General features: G+C 39.9%; 2 protein-coding genes across 2 annotated transcripts in view; one reads left to right on the top strand and one right to left on the bottom strand.

Annotated features, from left to right (window-relative positions):
* The first annotated feature begins 978 nt into the window (after positions 1 to 978).
* Positions 979 to 13,416, top strand: pstpip2 (proline-serine-threonine phosphatase interacting protein 2). Its single transcript, XM_086301064.1, has 14 exons — positions 979 to 1,111; positions 1,898 to 1,998; positions 3,602 to 3,676; positions 5,417 to 5,451; positions 5,560 to 5,666; positions 5,751 to 5,813; positions 6,421 to 6,519; positions 7,219 to 7,264; positions 7,556 to 7,635; positions 7,718 to 7,816; positions 8,743 to 8,839; positions 8,942 to 9,026; positions 10,203 to 10,240; positions 11,174 to 13,416. Exons 1-14 carry the CDS (start codon positions 1,076 to 1,078, stop codon positions 11,227 to 11,229), a joined length of 1,017 nt encoding a protein of 338 aa, XP_086157190.1. The 5' UTR covers positions 979 to 1,075; the 3' UTR covers positions 11,230 to 13,416.
* dhx29 (DEAH (Asp-Glu-Ala-His) box polypeptide 29) overlaps positions 13,171 to 19,888 on the bottom strand; it is a 14,316-nt gene continuing 7,598 nt past the window's right edge. Inside the window, exons 15-28 of the mRNA XM_086301062.1 lie at positions 19,358 to 19,498; positions 19,079 to 19,223; positions 18,836 to 18,956; positions 18,664 to 18,748; positions 16,837 to 16,925; positions 16,194 to 16,322; positions 15,942 to 16,017; positions 15,634 to 15,858; positions 15,228 to 15,364; positions 14,875 to 14,965; positions 14,469 to 14,771; positions 14,239 to 14,370; positions 13,715 to 13,811; positions 13,171 to 13,444 (exon numbers count right to left, since the gene is read on the bottom strand). Coding sequence (XP_086157188.1) covers positions 13,389 to 13,444; positions 13,715 to 13,811; positions 14,239 to 14,370; positions 14,469 to 14,771; positions 14,875 to 14,965; positions 15,228 to 15,364; positions 15,634 to 15,858; positions 15,942 to 16,017; positions 16,194 to 16,322; positions 16,837 to 16,925; positions 18,664 to 18,748; positions 18,836 to 18,956; positions 19,079 to 19,223; positions 19,358 to 19,498 — 1,827 coding nt within the window. The 3' untranslated portion in view covers positions 13,171 to 13,388. The remainder of the gene's footprint in view (positions 13,445 to 13,714; positions 13,812 to 14,238; positions 14,371 to 14,468; positions 14,772 to 14,874; positions 14,966 to 15,227; positions 15,365 to 15,633; positions 15,859 to 15,941; positions 16,018 to 16,193; positions 16,323 to 16,836; positions 16,926 to 18,663; positions 18,749 to 18,835; positions 18,957 to 19,078; positions 19,224 to 19,357; positions 19,499 to 19,888) is intronic.

Below are 19,888 nucleotides of genomic sequence, written 5' to 3'. Positions count from 1 at the left end.
AAGTAAAACTAAAGCCAACTCAGCTAACTGATTAACTTATTAAATGAAATTAATTAATAACTGAAGTTCCTCTGGTTGTTGACTGTTAGTTGTACGAAACAAAGTGAATACGCCACCTTGTGATGGGCAGATAATAATGATAAATAATTAGTTCTTTTTTTCCTTTCTTTTTAAACGGTGAGGATATTTGTCCTTTTTGCCTGATGGCCCGTCCTATACTCCACATGCACATGTAGAATGATAAGAACTCTTGTGCCTTTAATGTGCACAAGACACAAGAACAGAATAAAGCCCAGCTACAAAAACCACGACACAGATAAAACCAATGAAATAAAATAAAATCATAAATATGATTTCCTATCTGGTTTCTGGTTATTTAGGAGTTACACAGTGTAATAGCCACCGAGATAAAGGATCTAAAGGGATGGTTCAGTCCTGCACCTTGGGACAATGATGAATTGTCCATGAAGCTGAAGAGGTTGTTCATTAACATGGGCTATTTTTGATCTTTAGCAGCGACAGGTTCATGGACAGTTAATCCATTACTGTGCTACTGCTGGTATTACAGTACTGCAAGGTTTTCCTGTTTGTCTACATTGTGTTTATTTAACAGCTCTATTTACCGATTACGTTACAAATTAGGATTTCATGTTGTCTTACAGTGTACTACTTTTGTTTTATTTGTTGTTAGGGATAAACCCCCTCAAATCAACTACTTAAATCATGTTGTATTTTCTTGTTGTTGTTGTTCTTCTTCTTCTCATTATTATTATTATTATTATTATTATTATTATTATTATTATTATTATTATTATTATTATTATTATTATTATTATTATTCTCTATCATCGGACCAGTGTATACCATCTGTAAACACTGTAAGTACGCCCATCAGCCATCAGATGGCGGCAAAAATCAAGCTCAGCGCAAGAGGTTTTTGGCGCTCCAGTTGTCACGTGAGTGCGCGTGCGCCACTTTGACGGGCTTCGTGTAGCTGCCTGACAGTCGGCTCTTTCTCTTACATGGTCAGTGTGTGTTTGCGATAAAGCACCTGTCTGTTGCCTGCTCCATTTACATGATGAAGAACCTTCATTTTAAGGATTTCTTCTGGGTGAGTTTTTTTCTTGTCCTTTTTGTTTGTTTGTCTTTCTATGAAGTCGTGATTGGAATTAGAAACATTTTATTTTTTGATTCAGCTTCAGATGGTTTAATTAAAAAAATTGTATTTTTGTATTGTAATAATTATTAGAAACGGGAATCCTGTTGAGGGATCTAACGTTTGTAAAATAGTATGGAAACAGGAGCATCAAAACTAAGCTATTAAAAACAGTTGACATGAACTGCTGGGGAGTTTTTGATAAGCATTCACGTGTAACCAGACCGATATTTTATCAGATCACGTTTCTCTCTCTGCAGTGTAAATAGTGTAAATGTCATTTCCTTTAGTGGAGTAAAGAGTAAACTTCATAATCCAGCAGATTAGAGTGGAAATACTGAGAGTACCAATAACTTTGCTTCTACGCAACATAAGCAAATATGTGTAGTTAAATTTCACTACAGGATTTTTTGCATTGTCTAAATACGGCCTGATATGGTGTATTTTAAACCAATAAAAAGTCTGGCAAGTTGATTACAAGCTGTTGCCCTCACCTTAACTAAATTACAGAGATGCCTAGTCCCAAACATTAATTAAACTCAGAGTCAATTATTCTGAAGCTACAGTGCTCGTTTATGTCTGTAGGGATGTTTAAACAAGTTTAGCCAGTCTGGCTGTCGTACAGTTAAGACCTGGGTGTGGGAGAAGAGGTAGCAGAGGTACAGCTCTCTGTTTCTTTTAGGATATGTGTTTTGCTGTAAAACTGTCTGCTGTAATACTGTCTGTGCATCTTGCTGACAGAACTCGGACCTGACCTCCACTGTCGGGTATGATGCCATCATTCAGTATCTCAATGATGGCAAGAGGACATGCAAGGAGGTGGAGGATTTTATGAAAGCCAGGTAATGTCGTCATCCTTATATGTAATAATGCACAACTGATGGGATGTTTGGCTCTAACCGAAGTCTGCAAAACTGTGTTCAAGCTTTACATTTACAGGCCAGTTGTTGCCAGCGATGTATAACTGACTGCAAGATAGATAGATGTAGTGCACGTTTTGGCTGCAGGCATGCAATTATGATAAAGAGAGTGAAAAGAAAATAAACTCTGAGAACGACAAGTGTAGTGGAGGAGGACAGCATTTTGAGATTAAGGACAGTACTGGAATACAACGAATAAAGTTGCCTAAAAAAGTAAATTTTTGTTGCTATAATCTAAAACAAAATCAGATGAATACATATTTTGATTATGAATTATATAGTCAGTGTAAAAGCTTTTGAGGAACTTTAGAGAGGTTATGGCACGAGTTTTTGATTAGTGAGGATTATTGTGACTTGCATTGTTGTCTTAACAAAGAGGAAACACAAACACGTCCTACCGTCTTGTAATTTGTGCAAAGGGCACTACTGCGGTTATATGATTAAATGCCAGAAAAGTAGTACAATTCTGCTTTCTAAAAATACTCCAAGGTTAATTCTGCGCACTGGAATGATGTGACGCATCAGGTTTTATAATAGAGACGTATAACCTTTCACATCTAATCATTAATTCCTCTTATAATAATTAATCTGTCCGTGCTCTCCCACACACACATGCACACAGCAAAAAAACAAAAACACCCCACACATATAAAAGTCCAGTGTGTAGTCAGAAACGTGACCTAGTGAGGTTAATGCTATGAAAAAAGGAGGATATTGTGCCACAACACAACTGGACGTTTCCTAATTTGGGACTCACCATTTTTAAACCGCAGTGGTTTAAAAAATATTTGTGGGAAGATTTACCAAAATAAAAGTAGAGTAAGGAAACACGGTCAGAGTGAGGTGTTTTGTGGGAAACGGCGGCAACAATCGAATTCTTTCAGCTTTCAGTTATGCAAAAGCAAATTCTTCAGGACACCAAAGAGCAGCCACGACAGCCCGCCCTCCTTAACTATATCTTGATCTGTTGTTGTGTAATTATATTTGAGATGTGTTAGCGTTGCATTTTACTTTAAGTCTCCTATTAGCATTGCTTAGCAAATTAAACAAATTGTAAGCGGTCAGCACTATAGCATTGTCATGCATTTGTATAGTAAAACTGTATTCAGTTGTATATTTATATGTATGTTTTTTAATATTTATCATTGTATAATGCATATTAGAATTGATTAATTATTTTCCATTTACTTCTCCAACATTGCTTAAATGTGCCTGTCAAAACTCTTCAGGGAAAGAACAGACTCCAATTATAACACCACACATGTAAATGTTGTCCTGTCTTTTTTGTATCAGTTAATAATTTAATATGGAAATTTATAACTTCTGAAAAATACTGATAGTGAAGCCTAAGGGATGTATAAATGTAAATTTGTGATTAAGCATTACCTTTCAGAGATGTCTAGTATGGGTTTTGCATGTAAATTCATATACAGTCTGTTGGCCGGCAGACTGCTCTGTTTGTTGGCCGAATCTTTGCATGTATGCTTTTACGCTGCCCTCACTCTCAATTGGTTGTTTCTTTCAGGGCATCAGTTGAAGAGAAGTATGCCAAAGAACTCCTTAGTTTGTCCAAGAAGGTGTGTGGACACAGTGAGATGAAGTAAGCGACCTCTGTGTTGATATGCTGTTATTATGTGCTGTATTTACAGGAAGCCTCACCCCTTCTAATGCATGAGTAGGTTTCTGCAGTACTGACACAGTACCTTGTAGTCTGGACTCAAGTGTAGTGCAGAAAGTAAGGTCAAAGAAAACAATGAGTCTAGTCACCAAAGGTTCTTGTTGTTGTTCTCAGTCTGTTTCACAAGTTGAATTTCGAAATTAAGTTTGAACTTCTGTAAAATTGACAGTTTGGTTCTTAATGTTGATGTAGTCAGATTTTATATGACACCACTACCACGATCTTTTATTAGCAAGCCTAGTTCCTGTTTAATGAGTGCTCGCACTCATTATAGGAAGGAACGACTTAGCTACATAATTTACTTCTTGAAATCATAGTGCATTATTGATAGACTCATCTTTTAAAGATGTCCTATCAAAGGACTTACTTGAACTGCATTAAAGGCATTTTTCATCCATGTTTTTACAACAACCTTGAGATCAGTTAGAACGAGACAGAATCGATGTGCTGTCAGGTTGTACTTTCATTGTTCTGATAGTTATTTACAGCATTTCAGTTGATTTATTCTAGACAAATGAATTGGTGTTGTTTTTTTAAGAGTCAGACAGAACTGTCTGACTCACATTTCTATAATTAAAATAGTAAAGATGTCGCTGATTCAGAGGCCTGCCAGCCAGTTTCACTTTAGGGGGTGAAAAGGAAGAACTGTATAGAGAAAAATGTTATTCTTATTTGGCAAGTGAAAAATAACAAATTATAACTTTTTAGACAGAATACACAATTCATAAGACTATTTTAAGACCAGTCATATCACAAACTACGACTGGTATCAAATTACATGTATTATGTATTTAAAAGTAATTCATTAAACTTAGTAATTCTTTTAGAAAACCTCCACAAGACTTTTCCTTCCTCTTTTAAAATGTGAACATTTTATTTTCTCAGGTTTGCTTGCTTGTTTGCACCATAGATTGTGATATTTTAAATCCTGTGCAAAGCTTATTTAGTTCTTCTTCTTCTTTTTTGGAGTCAAACGTAACTATATTTGGACAAGAAGATGGTATGCTAAATGCTACATCTCTGCTTGCAAGATGCACCAATAGACTATGTGGGTGCATTGGACAGACACGCATACATTTAGATTAGCCACATCAAGTTTATTTTATTTGCATGGCATGTTTAAAACAAAAGTAATAATAGAAAAGAGCAGGTTGTCTTTAGGAGGACCTCAAAGACCTAGAGGTATAAAGACATTTGTGATATATTGTGAAGCTGATCCACAGAGGGCTTTAAAAATGAATAAAGAATATTTAAATAAATCCTGTATTTCAGAATCAATTCAATTGTACTGTCAACTGAATTAAAACAGGACTGCTGTTTTATCTTTATGTTAACTTGAGAAACTCAGAGTTGCAGTGTTTTCTACACAAGACATGATAGAGCTGTGGATGAGTGTTTCTAAGTACCACCGAGGTTCTTCATTGGGCTGTCAAGTGTGTCAGGTAGCTAGTATCATCTATGTAAAAGTGAATATTGTTTTTATCAAAGCTAGAACCACAGGGTGACATGCATAATGAGAAAAGAAGAGGTCCTAAAATGGATCCTTGAGGAATGCCATATTTGATAAACCATTGATCATAGTCCAGGATGCATGATTTGTATTTGCAAGCTCCAACACCAAAAATTCAATGTGCAGAATAATGTCTTCTTCTGCTTTTTCAGCACATTAAAGAGATCCCTGGACATGTTGAAATTACGTAAGCACTTTTTTTCTTACCTTAATCATGCCTGATTCCTTAATTACCCTAATCCTTGACTATAAAATCTATGATGACTGCAATCTGAAGTATGCTTTCGCCCTGCAGAGACTGAACAAGTGAGTCTGTCACATTTACAACTTGCCCAAAACATGAGGGAGGAGGCCAAGAAACTGGAAGACTTCAAAGAAAAGCAGAAAGAAGCTAGGAAAAAGGTTTTTATTCACATTGCAATTCACTGAGATGTTGAATGCATTCAGGTAATATATTAATGATGATGCTGAACTTTGTCATTTTAGGTAGAACAACAAATGGATGCTCTCCACAAACAGAGGTCCTCACAGTACAAGAAGACAATGGATGTAAGTAAAAATAAAAATCTTCAAAGACCAACCAGGACTGATGACTTTTCTGCAAGAACATTTTTGCTTCTTTTAGTTGTGATAACAAAAACAATAGCTTGATATAATTAGTTCGTGGATTCAGTCACATGAAGTAGCTGCGGTGATTGGTCTGCAAAACCAAAGTCAAAAACACTTCTTTATTCAAATTTTAAGGTTCAAAAGCTGCAGTCCTAAGCTCGTGTTCTGTCCCGTGTTTAGTAAAATGAAAACCAGAAGTATTTAAACAATGTGGCCCCAAGCAGATCTCCCATTGGTGAGTCACGTAAGATGAGTTTCAATTGTGTTGTGAAAATGCCGCTCTTATCCTTTTGCTGTTCTTCCTCTTTGGTGGGGGAAGTTGTGTTTACCAGTCTGGGAAGTGAGGAGCAGGGCAGCATTTAAAACCATTAAAATCTTTTCCAAAAGTAGAAGTGCTTGTCATCTCTGTGACAATAGAAATCAGATGGTGGCACCAAAAGACATGGTCTCTATAGACTGACTTTATTTATATATTTGGGGAATTTCTTTTTTTTCATCAAAGTGTCAAAATACACTATTAAAGTACCTACTGTGGTTTTGTCTCAAGTCAAAGAAGACTTATGACCAGAAGTGTCGAGACAAAGAAGAAGCGGATCAGAACGTGAACCGAAACACCAACACCAACAACACCAAGCACATGGAAAAGGTACTGTGACAACAGCAGTCACCTGCACTGATCAGTATCTAATGTGATATAAATGAATGAAGGGATAAATGCTAAAGGCATTATATCATTTATTGGCCCCAGTTTTGGACTTTGAACCTTGAAATCTCTTTGAACTCTTACACATATATATGTACTTGTATTTGCTGCTATGACTTTCACTTATTTAAATCACTGGTCACAATTTCAAGAGGCTTTATTATTTTTTGAGTCGCTGAGACATCAATTGGAGTAAAAGTCTGTGTGTGAAACAGAGTACAATAAAGCAATCTATGTGTGAGTGGGAGGGGGTAGTTGTGGCTTGTGGTAAATAAACGCCTTGAGCCTTCAGGGTAGAAAAGAGCCGTGTAAGTCCCAACCATTTACCACTGGAGTGCTTATTTCCGTTTTAGAGGTGTTGTTGTTAATGCCCATTTTTAAGGTGTCAGCAAAACATATAACTGTACTTCAGAAAGCCTCAGTACTTAACAAGGAAGATGCAGACTGATGAACACATGGTTGCAAATGAAACAATAGTGTTTAGTGAGAAAAAGATACCCTTACTGGTTCTGACCCTCAGACTTCTGTTTATTATATCAGCTCATTGGTACAAAAAAAACAGGAATAATGTCTGTATGACCTTCAGTAGAGGGCTTTTCTCATTTTTAATATCTCATTCCTCCTTTTATTGTCATGTTTCAGCTCTACGCAAAAGCACAGCAGGCAAAACAGAACGCAGAAGAAGCAGGTAAGAAAGCAAACAACAGCAGGACGGAATGACTTAGCCTTTCGGTAACCCATTCACACACACTGTGATGATGCTAGCATCTTGGTCACGTCACCCCTGTGTGCTTAACTTCAATATGGCAACATCTTCATAGTGACCATGCTGGCATGGAGAGATTAAGTTTAGCATTACACTATAGTGCCAGTGTATAGCCTCACATAAGTGGAAGCATAGCCGAACGTGGCTTAAATATTCTCAGTTAATGCGCTGAGTTTGCTCATTTATACTTTTTATACTGTCTTCCATTTACAGACAGGTTATACCAGCAGAATGTCACTACACTGGGAAAGATTAGAGATGACTGGATAAAGGAGCATATCAAAGCCTGTGAGGTGAGACAACAACCTTCAAGTTCTAACAAAAGCACACATTATGGAAATGGGCCGAGTGATTTTGTTTTTGTTGGCCCCTTAGATGTTTGAGAAGCAGTCAGTGGAGCGGATCAACTTTCTGAGAAACACAGTCTGGACTCACCTCAACCAGTTATCCCAGCAATGTGTGACCAGTGACGAGGTAAAGTTTCCAGTTGCCACGATCACTATAATCAGTATTTTTATATAAAGAGCGGGTCGAATGGTGGGAAATATCAGGGAGGTTGGTCATAAGGCCACTTTAGCGTCTCATTTTTTTGATTCTACAGCTTGTGACTTCGCTGTCTTGGCTTTAGCCCACTGGTTTTATGAACCTCCAACAACTGTTTTCAGCTGTACTACTTGGTCACACATTATAATATGACCCAAGAAAGGGGGGAATTTTGTTTTGTTCTGGACACTCCTTTTCTTTCAAAAGGATTGTACAGGAAAGCAGTGACTCCTTTCCTGTAACCTGGAAGTTTGGCAAGATTAATCCACTGATGTATAATACAATATACATCTTCCAATGTATGGAAAAATATTGATTGAATTTCCGCAAAATTTACAAGAAATTATCCAACACTAAATGACCTATCTATCCATCCATCCATCCGTCAGTCCATTCTCTTGGACTTATCCAATTCAGGATCACTGGAGCGTATTCCAGCTATTATAGGGCGAGAGACGGAACACCCTGAACAAGCCGCCAGCACTTAAGCAGTATTTATACTCCAAAATACCCCAAATTTAGGCTGCACTTTAGTATCACAGCTGGACTACTTAAATTTAACCATTAAAATGACTCAATATGTACTTATTTCTTCCTTGTTGTAAAAGACATGACATAATCCGTTATCTGCTTATACAGATACGCTAATCTTAGTATCTGCATAAGCACAGACATTTAACACATTATATTTATACAGTCCGTTTTGCATTTTATACCATGTTCTGCTCTCTGTATGTGTAAAAAACACAGTTATTTGCGGTTTAAGGTTCTTGGGCAACTTCATATATTTATATCTTTGTTGTGAGTTGCTTGGACTCTGAGCTTGTTTTACTGTCTTTTTTTGCATGTTCGCATAGCTCTATGAGGAAGTGAGGAAGTCACTAGAGCAGTGTGACATCCAGGAAGATATTGAACACTTTGTAAACCTCAGACAGACTGGTGATAAACCACCAGGTAGGACTCAACGACAGCACTGTATTTAAAGAGCTTCTTATCTAACAGCACAGTCTCATGAGTTACCAAAATGTCACCAATTTCCATCTTCCTCTCTAACAGTTCCGGTTGTGTATGAGAACTTCTATAGTGGTCAGAGATCTCCAACTGGAGCACCATCCTTTCGAATGCCTCCACCAGTCAACAGGTATGAAAGAGAAGGATTCCAGCAAAGGGTGCCGCCTGCCTCCTAACAGCATGGGAAATAATTCTGTGATCCTCTGCTGAATTTGTTTGCTCACTTAAAATTTGTGGTAGTAACTTTAATGGAGAGAGACACATTATCAACAGGCAAACATGACTTAGTGGAGACGTTTCTTGTAGTTGGTCATCACTCTCTAAATCTAAATCTAAAGCAGCTCAAAGCTTCAGCTTCCTCCAAAGATTTTCTGTAGGATTGAGGTGGTTACCTCTTTATGGCCTTAAGTTTATGGTCACTGTCACGCTGGAATCCATCCACAGCCTTCAGTGTTCTGGCTGAGGGAAGGAGGTTCTTGTCCAAGGTTTTTCGGTACATGGTCGCATTCATTGGCTCCTCAATGAGGTGAAGTCATTGTGTACCCTAAGCAGGAAAACAGCCTCAAAGCATGTTTCTACATCAGTGCTTGACTGTGGGGATGGTGTTCCCTGGGTCACTTCTCCCCAAGCCATCTCTGAATCATTTAGATGTTCACCGGGACAGGCCTCTACATGCGTCTTCTCCAACAGGGAGACTTTGCACTGTAAGATCTCAATCATTACAGCGTAGTGTGTAACTAGTGGTTTTCTTGGTGATTGCCTTCAGATCGTTAACAAGCTTCTCCCACGTAGTTTTGGGCCGATCCACCACCTTGCTCGTCATCATCCTCACCCCATGAGGCAAGATCTTGGATGGAGTTTCAGAGCGAGGGCGACTCACTAAGCTGCTTGCTGTTGGTCTTGTAGCCCATTCCAGCCTTGTGCAGGTCTACAGTCTTGTCCCTGATGTCCTTTGGCAGATCTTTGGTCTTGGTCATGGTGGTGGGGAGATTGGAATGGAATAAAACTGATTCTCATAAGTAGTTGAGATCAGGATTATCTGTAGTTGACTGATTAGTTGGTTGCTTGGTTGTAATCTGTATGCCACATTGACACACAGTGGGGGGTTTTGGCTTTTTGGTTGATATTCTGCATCTCTCCATAAAAATGAGAAACTTTTCATTTCTTTGGAAGTGAGCAAACATACAAATTCAGCAGGGGATCAAATAATTATCTCTCTCACGCTGAAACCTGTTTTTCTACATGTGCAGAGCATTGTTGGGACACCTCTGATTCTTTGCTTTTTTTGCTCATATTCACTTTGCAGGAGGGGACCATTACCTCTGCCAACACAGAACAGTAATGGTATGTTTGCTTTATTTGTATTTAAATACAGTGCACTATCAAAGTAGACTACCAACCCTCAAAATTATCTACTGTCCAGAGACCCCAAAGGTCCCAGGTTCACTCATCATGTGAGCCTATGTACATTGATTTGTTTCAGTTACTGAAAGTACTCCAAGCTCCAGTCAACAAATATTTAATATAAAATTATCGAATGTTGTTCTTTTTGTGTGATCACAGCCAAACTTAAATTTAGAGCATACAGTCACAGAAATTGGAGTCCAAGCAAGCATTCAGAAATTGTTAAACAGTTTTCCAAACTGTTGCCAGTTGTACTGAGTTCCTGGGGAAATAATGAAAATTGCACCATCAGTCATTTTTACAAGCATAATATATATATATTTTTTTAAATAGTTAAAAGCCCAATGAAAGGTCTTGTTTTATTAAGCACACAGTCGGTTGTCTCGACAACATCTACATTCCTAAAAATTGAGGCCTGCATAGTGAATCTTTAGGGTTTTTGTTTTGGAATACCTAAATGTGGTCACATTGTGGGCACAGTTTACCTGCTGCAGTGTTCATCGGGCAGCACAACAGCTTCACAGGCCACAGCTTTTACATCAATGTGCCAAACCAGCCAGTTAAGACATCTGCTTTAGTGTGGCGTAAATGTAGGGCCAAGCCTGCATTCCAGTCACATTTTACTTTGAGTAGAGCATGCTCAGTCAGCACTGAAATTAGAACTTTGACCTTGTGTTGTTGTGTAGCTTCCACACAGAAAACTGTAGGTCATAATAACCAGGAAATCATACTGGTATCTTCCAAACATGTTCTATTTGCATTTTATGTATTTGTGAATGTTTGAAACTGAATATTTGTGTATTTCCTTTGATCCATGCTTCTGCTTTTTACACTTAAACGTTAAATGTTTTTTAATGTTTGCTTTTATTGCAGATGATTCGCACTACTCAACAGTGGAGGACGCAGGCTACAGTGTTATCCAGTACTAGCACACATATCTGCAGGAGGCATTACTGCACACACTGTGGACTGTTCTTTGTGTCAAACCTCAGGGTTACTTTGTACTTCTCCTCACTTCCTCTTTTTTGATTTCCTGTAAAAAGAAGGTCATACCAAAGAGGAAAACGTGTGTCATAAATGCACATAGAGTTTTAGGTTTAAGTAATAGTGAACATTTTATTTTGGAGTACTTGATTCTGTTTTTAAAAGTAGAACAGACTTAAATGGTGATGCTTTTGCAGTACGTTAGTGATAAACATCTACAGCTGTATTGTCGAATTCCTGTATTAATGTAGGGGCTCATTGTGCTGACAGACAGCCTTTTAATGTGTTGGTGTCACGCAAGGTTCTTTCTTCTACATGACTGCGTCACATTTTACTTTTAGTTATTTAAAAAAAAATAGTCTATTCATATTTCAAACACAATAAGATCCTGTGTAATCTAGGTTTCATTTCCCCTTGAGTATGAAAGTGTCACGTCAGCTGACAGGTATACGAGAAAGCCTCATGCACACATAGTAGACACACCCTAGTCAAGTGCAACCTGCACCCAACACTTTTTCAGACAAGGGTTAAAGGTTTTATGCTCTGAACCAACATTCCTGTTATTAAAATGTGTGTGATGATGATTTATAAAATATTTCTGAATATTGGAGGAGGATTGTAATAGTTTCACTGTGTTTTTTTTTCTTCTTCTGCCCATATTAACGACTTTTTGTAGCAAAAAGTAAATAGATAGCATTTGATTCTGCTGTTGGTTTTTGTTAAAGACATTGTTCTTCACTGCACTTCTTGAGACATTTTTATTCATTAAACAGTGTTTTTACAATACTGTACAAAAATCTTCAGACACCCCTCATTCCTTTACATTTAATAAGTGCAACAATTTATTTAAACGTGTGCAAACAAACATGGAAATAAAGCGTACAATTCTAATGGCATTTATTCAACAAGCCTGAACTCTTTTAGTCAAAATTGCTTCTAGTTTCTTTAAGTAGTCTACAGGAACAGTTCTCCAGGCTTCTTGAAGGACATTCAAAGCTCTTCTTCAAATGTTCACTGCCTTTTCTTCTGTTCTCTCTCAGGATGATCCCACACTGCTTCAGTAATGTTGAGATACAGGCTCTGGGGAGGCCAATCTATGACTGTTAGTGGGCATTTTTATGTCCAGGCATGCTTTCACTTCAGTGGCAGTGTGTTTAGGATCACGTTGGTTGTGTTTGTCATGCTAAGAGATGAAGCTATTGCTGTCACACTCTTTATGTAGTATTGCGTTATTTATTGAAATCTGACTGTACTTTTCTACATTTTTAATCCTGTCAATTTTTGCATTTTTTTTTTTTTAACAATGGTTAAAAGATGCAGCTCCAACGATGACAGACCCTCAACTGTGATATACAGGTGGTTGTAGCCACCTCTCTCATCTTGATTCCAGTTTTTGTGCAGTTTGGCACACCTCAGCCTTTTCTCCCCATTCCCTTCCTTAAGAAGGACTTCTTGACAGCCACCAAGACCATTCCTGATGGGGCTTTGGCAAACAGTAGATAAATCATCTGAAGATCCCTCTCGTCTCCTGTGTCAGCTCTTTGGATCTTGTCGTATTCTAAGGACATGACTCTCAGATACTGTTAATCTGCTGTAGTTTTTATACCTGCAACTGCTTTTGTCCTCCTCTGTACAGTTTTCTATATATGCCAAGTTTTCAGCAAATAGCTCTTTGGGTTCAAAAACACTATTTTATGCCTGTTACCGGTAATCTGTGTTTTCTTTGGCACTTTTTGTAGATTCGACTACAGAAATGAGAGGTGGCTCAAGGCTTTTCCACAGCACTGTAAATTGAGGCTCTTTCTGATCCCTGTGTTTATACAGGTTGTATGTTAGCTATAATATTTTCCCATGATCATCATCCATGACAAAATAACCATTTCAAATATAAAACAAATCAGCTTTATTTTATTTGTGGTCTTGTTTGCTTTTTTTTCCCGTACATTTCAACATGACTTTATGCATCTCAAATTGTACAGTCCTCCTCAATGTGAGTAAAGAGTTCCTGGGAAGGGTCACTTCCTCTGTCCACTGGCTGCTACGCATCGTAACGGTGTTTATTCTGCATGGTGGAGTGGGGTTCAGATCCTCAGTTGCTTTGTTGTTACGCAGCATACTCTGACTTGATCAGATCCAGAATTATCCGGATTGTCGCCTCACCTACATCAAGAACACTGAGTTAGCTAAGCTACATACAGACAGATCTAAGCGATTAAACAATTAAATGTTTCCAGAGCAGCTTGGGCACAATTTTAGTCACTGCTAGTTTAATTCCATTTCCACACAGCAATATGTGAAGAAAACTCAAATGAAAAGACAAAATTCAACAATACACTTGTCTGTATCTCAGTATAACGACTCATTTCCTATGTACTATGTACATTATGTGGTGACAAAGACATTTTTTGGTGATAGAATGTGTCGGTTTACCCTCCAAATTCATCCTCGGGTTCTCCAGCTTCCTTTCAAGCAAAGAGTCCATCAACCTTCTCAAGTGTTTGAAGATCACACCGATCCGCACAGGAGCCTTTTAACGAGAGCGACACAAAGAGAACTTAATTCTGCAGCACTTTTCAGTAACACAGTTTAGATCTGCTGATCTAAACTGCTGGGAAACAACAAACTGAGGCAACAGTTCACACAATCTCACCAAAATTAGACAAAAGCTTGCAACAGCAGAAATTGAGAACAGACGGGCAGCATTTTTCTATTTCTACTTTTGCAGATGGTAGGGTCAAAATTTGGTGCGAACAACACCAAAGCATGGTGGTGATGTGATGGTGTGGAGGATATTTTGTACCATCAGTGTACCATCTTCTGTTGAACATACCATGTCACAAAACTCAAATCATCAAACTGGTTTCTTGAACATGACAATGAGTTCACTCTACTCAAATTGCCTCAAATGGAAGCTATATTAAACTAATCCTAAAGTAATCCCCGTGACCTCTGACCTGGAAATGAATCCATCCATCCAAGGTGATGAGCCTCTCTCTGTGCTGAACATCAATGTCGCCTCCAAACAGCAGCATGGGGAAAGGAGAAATCAGAGTGGTGTCTCGAAGGTAGATCTTGGTGTATTTCACCTGCGGATAAAAAATACGAACATGTTTTTAAACACAAGTGTGAATCACTGATAAGGCCTTCGCACACGCGTGCACACACACACACTCTTCATCCATACCTTCTCCTGGTACAGCAGCCAGCCGTGCGTCTGCAGGTTGCGGTTAACAGAGGAAAAGTGGACCTGAGCCTTGCCCTGAGGCGTCTCCACTGTGCAGGCCACGCGCTCAAGCACGTCCACAGAAGGGGTACATAAAACCCGGGCCACGTTGTCATAGAGTCCAGCAGTCAGCACAGCATTCAGGACAGAGATCTGCTGCTTGGACATAGAGGCCGCCTGCGGCTTTAAGCTGGAGGAGGACGAGGAGCGAGACGACCAGAAACCCACCTGCTCCATCATCTTCATCAGCTCGCGCTTCACATCCTGCAGGGAAGATGGAGTCAGCGACATGGAATTAGATGGAAGAAGAAAAACTAATCCTAATAAAAAATGAAGTAATGAACGTGCAGTGGACTCGAATCTTTACCTCTATTGTAATGAGAGCCGTTCGATTAAGAAAATGTTTCCTACAGTAGGACATTTCTCCTCTCGAGCCGTCAGTCTGTGAGTTCTTCCACCTGAAAGTATGATGATGGACACAAGTAAGTAACAAATAGCCTTCCTGAATGTCCTGACTTTTATCGTAATGGGCCTCCTGGCTTCTTTTCAGGCTGCTCTTTTAATAGATGTAGAATGTCTCCTGATGACTCACAACCACAAAGAAATCTAAAATAATGCATATCTAATGTTACTGTCAAAGAAAGGAAATGATTCCCGAACATTTCCTCTAATAAAATTATTAAACCCACGCCTTTTTAAAATCTTCAGACTGGTTCGTACCCCAGGTATGCGTTGTAGATGGTCAGGTGATCGGAGTTGGCTATTGCCAGTGCAGCTTTGGCCAGGTTCGCTTCTTCTTTTCTATTCATTGGTGTGAAGAAAGGAGACTTCTCTGTGATGGCTGCCGCGATGATTGCCTGAAACAAGTCTCTAGTTAATATTAGTTGGAAGATATGAAACAAAACAGTTCAGCCTGACACATACGGGATCACTACAGGTGATCCCGTATGTGTCATATCCCGTATAAGTCACTTGAAAATGCTACGTCCAGATGAACAGAATCACCTTTTGGAGATTTATTTACCTGGATGATTGAAAATGCATTGAGACGTTTTAAAACAGTTCAACAAAACAAGATGTTATCCTCACACGCTTGGAACCAACCACACAGCACAGTTAGACTTACTATGGGCTCCAGGCAGCCCAGGATGGCTCCGTAGATGAGCATCTTGCCGATCTTCACGTTAACCGGCAGGCTCGCCAAATGGTGTCCAAGAGGGGTGAGGATGTGATCATCAGGGTGACACGCTCCGATCTTCCTCAGCAGGTTTACAGCATTGCTGACCGACTGGGGCTGAGGAGCATCCAGGGCGCGGCTCAGAAAGTCCTCCGGGGAGCCGTACTGACATTTCTACCGGACAGGAGGAAGAGGAGTCAAGTGATTTCCCTGTGTGGGAATTTTTGTTTCTGTGTGAATCAGAACGGTGTAGATACCATGATATGGAGACAAAGCTCCTCAAGTGGGACCCGCAGAATCTCTGGAATGGAGTAATCCATGAAGATATCAAACCTAAATTTAGGAAAAAAGAGCACAACAAATTAGCACATGACCTAAAACTGGAAAGGTTTTGCTTACTGTCTTTTCTGCTGACTGCATTCTTGATAAGATGATATAAGGAAGTATTTCTTGCTTTCTGGACTTGGTTCCATCCAGCTCTCTGCATTAGTGGACGATGAGCTTCATACCTGTATTTTGGATAGAGCCTGAAGCAGAAGCCATTTCTGACGCGTCCTGCTCTTCCCTGCCTCTGGAGGGCGCTGGCTTTGGAAATAAACGTTTCCACCAGGGAACTCATCTGGCTGCTCTCGTGATACCTGAAAGACGACGACAGAGTGGAGTTAGTTATGTCTATGCATGTAACACACAAGCAGGTACTTATTATTCATGTTTGGGTCATCTTTTCCTAAAAATTCCTAAATGACATGATACAATAAAATCTGGTTGAGAGATTTGGGGTAATTTTTTTGTTTATTATCTAGTGCCACGTGGTCAAAAACTGTCCAATATCTTTATTGTCTTCCCACTAATAAAAAGACAACCAAACTCCAACAACGTTGGGACTCTGTGTAAAATTTAAATAAAAAACAGAATTCAAGGATCTGCAAATCTCATATTTGACCGTATAAAAGATTTCAAATGTTGGTACATTTCTCCAATTTAAACATTTGTTTTCTCTGTTCTATTGTGAATAAAATTGCGGCTTTATGAGATTTGTAAATCATTGCATTCTTTTTTGTGATTTTTTTACATTTTGCACAACTTTCCAACTTTTGTGGACTTGAACATACTGGACAAGATCCATTTCTGTTGCTGTTCTTGAGGTCTTACTTATTTTCTTTGGTCTTCCCAGTGTCGATGACGAACACAACATCAGGAATCGTCACACCTGTCTCGGCAATGTTAGTCGACAACACTATCTAAAAGTGACACAAAGCAGAGACAGGATTTTTGTTCTGTTTAACACATGGAAGGATCAGTTATGATGCGAAATACAATTCACATAATACAGTGGGGCAAAAAAGTATTTAGTCAGCCACCGATTGTGCAAGTTCCCCCACTTAAAATGATGACAGAGGTCAGTAATTTGCACCAGAGGTACACTTCAACTGTGAGAGACAGAATGTGAAAAAAAAATCCATGAATTCACATGGTAGGATTTGTAAAGAATTTATTCGTAAATTAGGGTGGAAAATAAGTATTTGGTCACCTCAAACAAGGAAAATCTCTGGCTCTCACAGACCTGTAACGTCTTCTGTAAGAAGCTTTTCTGTCCCCCACTCGTTACCTGTATGAATGGCACCTGTTTGAACTCATCATCTGTATAAAAGACACCTGTCCACAGCCTCAAACAGTCAGACTCCAAACTCCGCCATGGCCAAGACCAAAGAGCTTTCGAAGGACACCAGGAAAAGTATTGTAGACCTGCACCAGACTGGGAAGAGTGAATCTACAATAGGCAAGCAGCTTGGTGTGAAAAAATCAACTGTGGGAGCAATCATCAGAAAATGGAAGACATACAAGACCACTGATAATCTCCCTCGATCTGGGGCTCCACGCAAGATCTCATCCCGTGGGGTCAAAATGATCATGAGAACGGTGAGCAAAGATCCCAGAACCACACGGGGGGACCTGGTGAATGACCTGCAGAGAGCTGGGACCAAAGTAACAAAGGTCACCATCAGTAACACACTACAACGGCAGGGAATCAAATCCCGCAGTGCCAGACGTGTTCCGCTGCTGAAGCCAGTGCATGTCCAGGCCCGTCTGAAGTTTGCCAGAGAGCACATGGATGATACAGCAGAGGATTGGGAGAATGTCATGTGGTCAGATGAAACCAAAGTAGAACTTTTTGGTATAAACTCAACTCGTCGTGTTTGGAGGAAGAGGAATACTGAGTTGCATCCCAAGAACACCATACCTACTGTGAAGCATGGGGGTGGAAACATCATGCTATGGGGCTGTTTTTCTGCCAAGGGGACAGGACGACTGATCCGTGTTAAGGACAGAATGAATGGGGCCATGTATCGTGAGAGTTTGAGCCAAAACCTCCTTCCATCAGTGAGAACTTTGAAGATGAAACGAGGCTGGGTCTTCCAACATGACAATGATCCAAAACACACCGCCCGGGCAACAAAGGAGTGGCTCCGTAAGAAGCATTTGAAAGTCCTGGAGTGGCCTAGCCAGTCTCCAGACCTCAACCCCATAGAAAATCTGTGGCGGGAGTTGAAAGTCCGTGTTGCTGGGCGACAGCCCCAAAACATCACTGCTCTCGAGAAGATCTGCATGGAGGAATGGGCCAAAATACCAGCTACTGTGTGTGCAAACCTGGTAAAGACCTATAGTAAACGTTTGACCTCTGTTATTGCCAACAAAGGTTATGTTACAAAGTATTGAGTTGTATTTTTGTTATTGACCAAATACTTATTTTCCACCCTGATTTACGAATAAATTCTTTACAAATCCTACCATGTGGATTCATGGATTATTTTTTTCACATTCTGTCTCTCACAGTTGAAGTGTACCTCTGGTGCAAATTACTGACCTCTGTCATCATTTTAGGTGGGGGAACTTGCACAATCGGTGGCTGACTAAATACTTTTTTGCCCCACTGTATTTCCTTGACTGTTTCTATGATTGTAGAACATTTTGAAGTACCTTTCTAACCCCACTAGGGGGCACTGTAAAGGCAGCGGCCTGATCCTTCGATGAGAGGGTCGAGTGTAGAGCAACAATCCGGTACCTTCAAGACAGACAAACGTGACAGTGAGGCAGGGGGAAGTTTGTGTCACCACTTCTTTTAGATTACTGATCAGTGCGTGCACGCCACCTGGTTTTATCCCGAAACCTCTTGTCTGAGGACAGCAGGTCGAACAGCTGCTGGATATGAGCCAAACCTGGCAGGAACACGAGAATGGCTCCATCCACATCCACAAACTGTGGAGCTTTGTCTGGCAGCGGCACCAACAGCAAAACAGGACAAAGTTTTAAAAAACAAACCAAACCCCGGATATTTCATATTTAATATAGAGAACATGAATGAATCTGTGACAAATGCTGCCAGTTTGTGTACCTAGGTAGTCTATGAGGTCAACAAGCAAGTCCATGTTGATCTTATTAGGGTTCATATACTGCAGCACATGTCGGGTCCTGCTGCTGAAGTGGTCGAGGTCAGGACCCAGGTCCCAGCCCGAGGACGAGTCCCTCACTATCACTTCCTGGAACAACGGGGCGCACATTGATGAGCTCATACTTAGGAATAATTTACAGGACAGTGACAGTCCACTCTTGTTTCAGAGTCCTGGTGAGGCATAAAAGGACAAGACAAAATGGTAAGGATAGCCGACATTACCTGGTGCTGCAAAGTCTTGCCACCTTTTTGTGTGACAGAGATTGTCACTTCCTCTTCTTCTTCAAGAATTTTCTGGCTGTACTCTGAGTCCTTTTCTAAGACGTATCCCGTCTGCTCCACTATGTCCTCCAAATGAAACACCTGAAGGAATAAACAAAGACACACACATTGTTGAAAACGTTTAAGCTTCTTGGCCTTATCCTTGCTCCCTACTTTCATTCATGGTGGCCAGAAACACATACAGGTCATCCCTGATATTCAGTGTCATTTGCAGTTCTATCATTTTGGGCTTTCTACGAAGGATGGCTAGCCTCTCCCTTAGATTTAGGGTGAGGAGTTCACTCATTCAAGAGTAAAACCGCTACTCGTTAACATTGAAAGGAGCAAGTTGAGGTAGTTCAGGCATCTGATTAGGATGAGATGTTCCGGGAATGTTCTAGCAGGAGGATGCTCCGGGGGTAGACCCAGGACACGTTAATTAATTCGGTGTTTATCTGGGGACCCGGACACAGATAAGTGGAAGAAAATGGA

Source organism: Aulonocara sp. 'chitande type north' Nkhata Bay, linkage group LG7 (genome assembly GCF_057382095.1).
Source record: "Aulonocara sp. 'chitande type north' Nkhata Bay isolate Kocher_YH1m ecotype deep benthic linkage group LG7, A_spYH_male_GT1.1, whole genome shotgun sequence".
In the NCBI taxonomy this organism is placed as follows: domain Eukaryota; kingdom Metazoa; phylum Chordata; class Actinopteri; order Cichliformes; family Cichlidae; genus Aulonocara; species Aulonocara sp. 'chitande type north' Nkhata Bay.
This window is presented reverse-complemented; position numbering and strand designations above follow the sequence as displayed.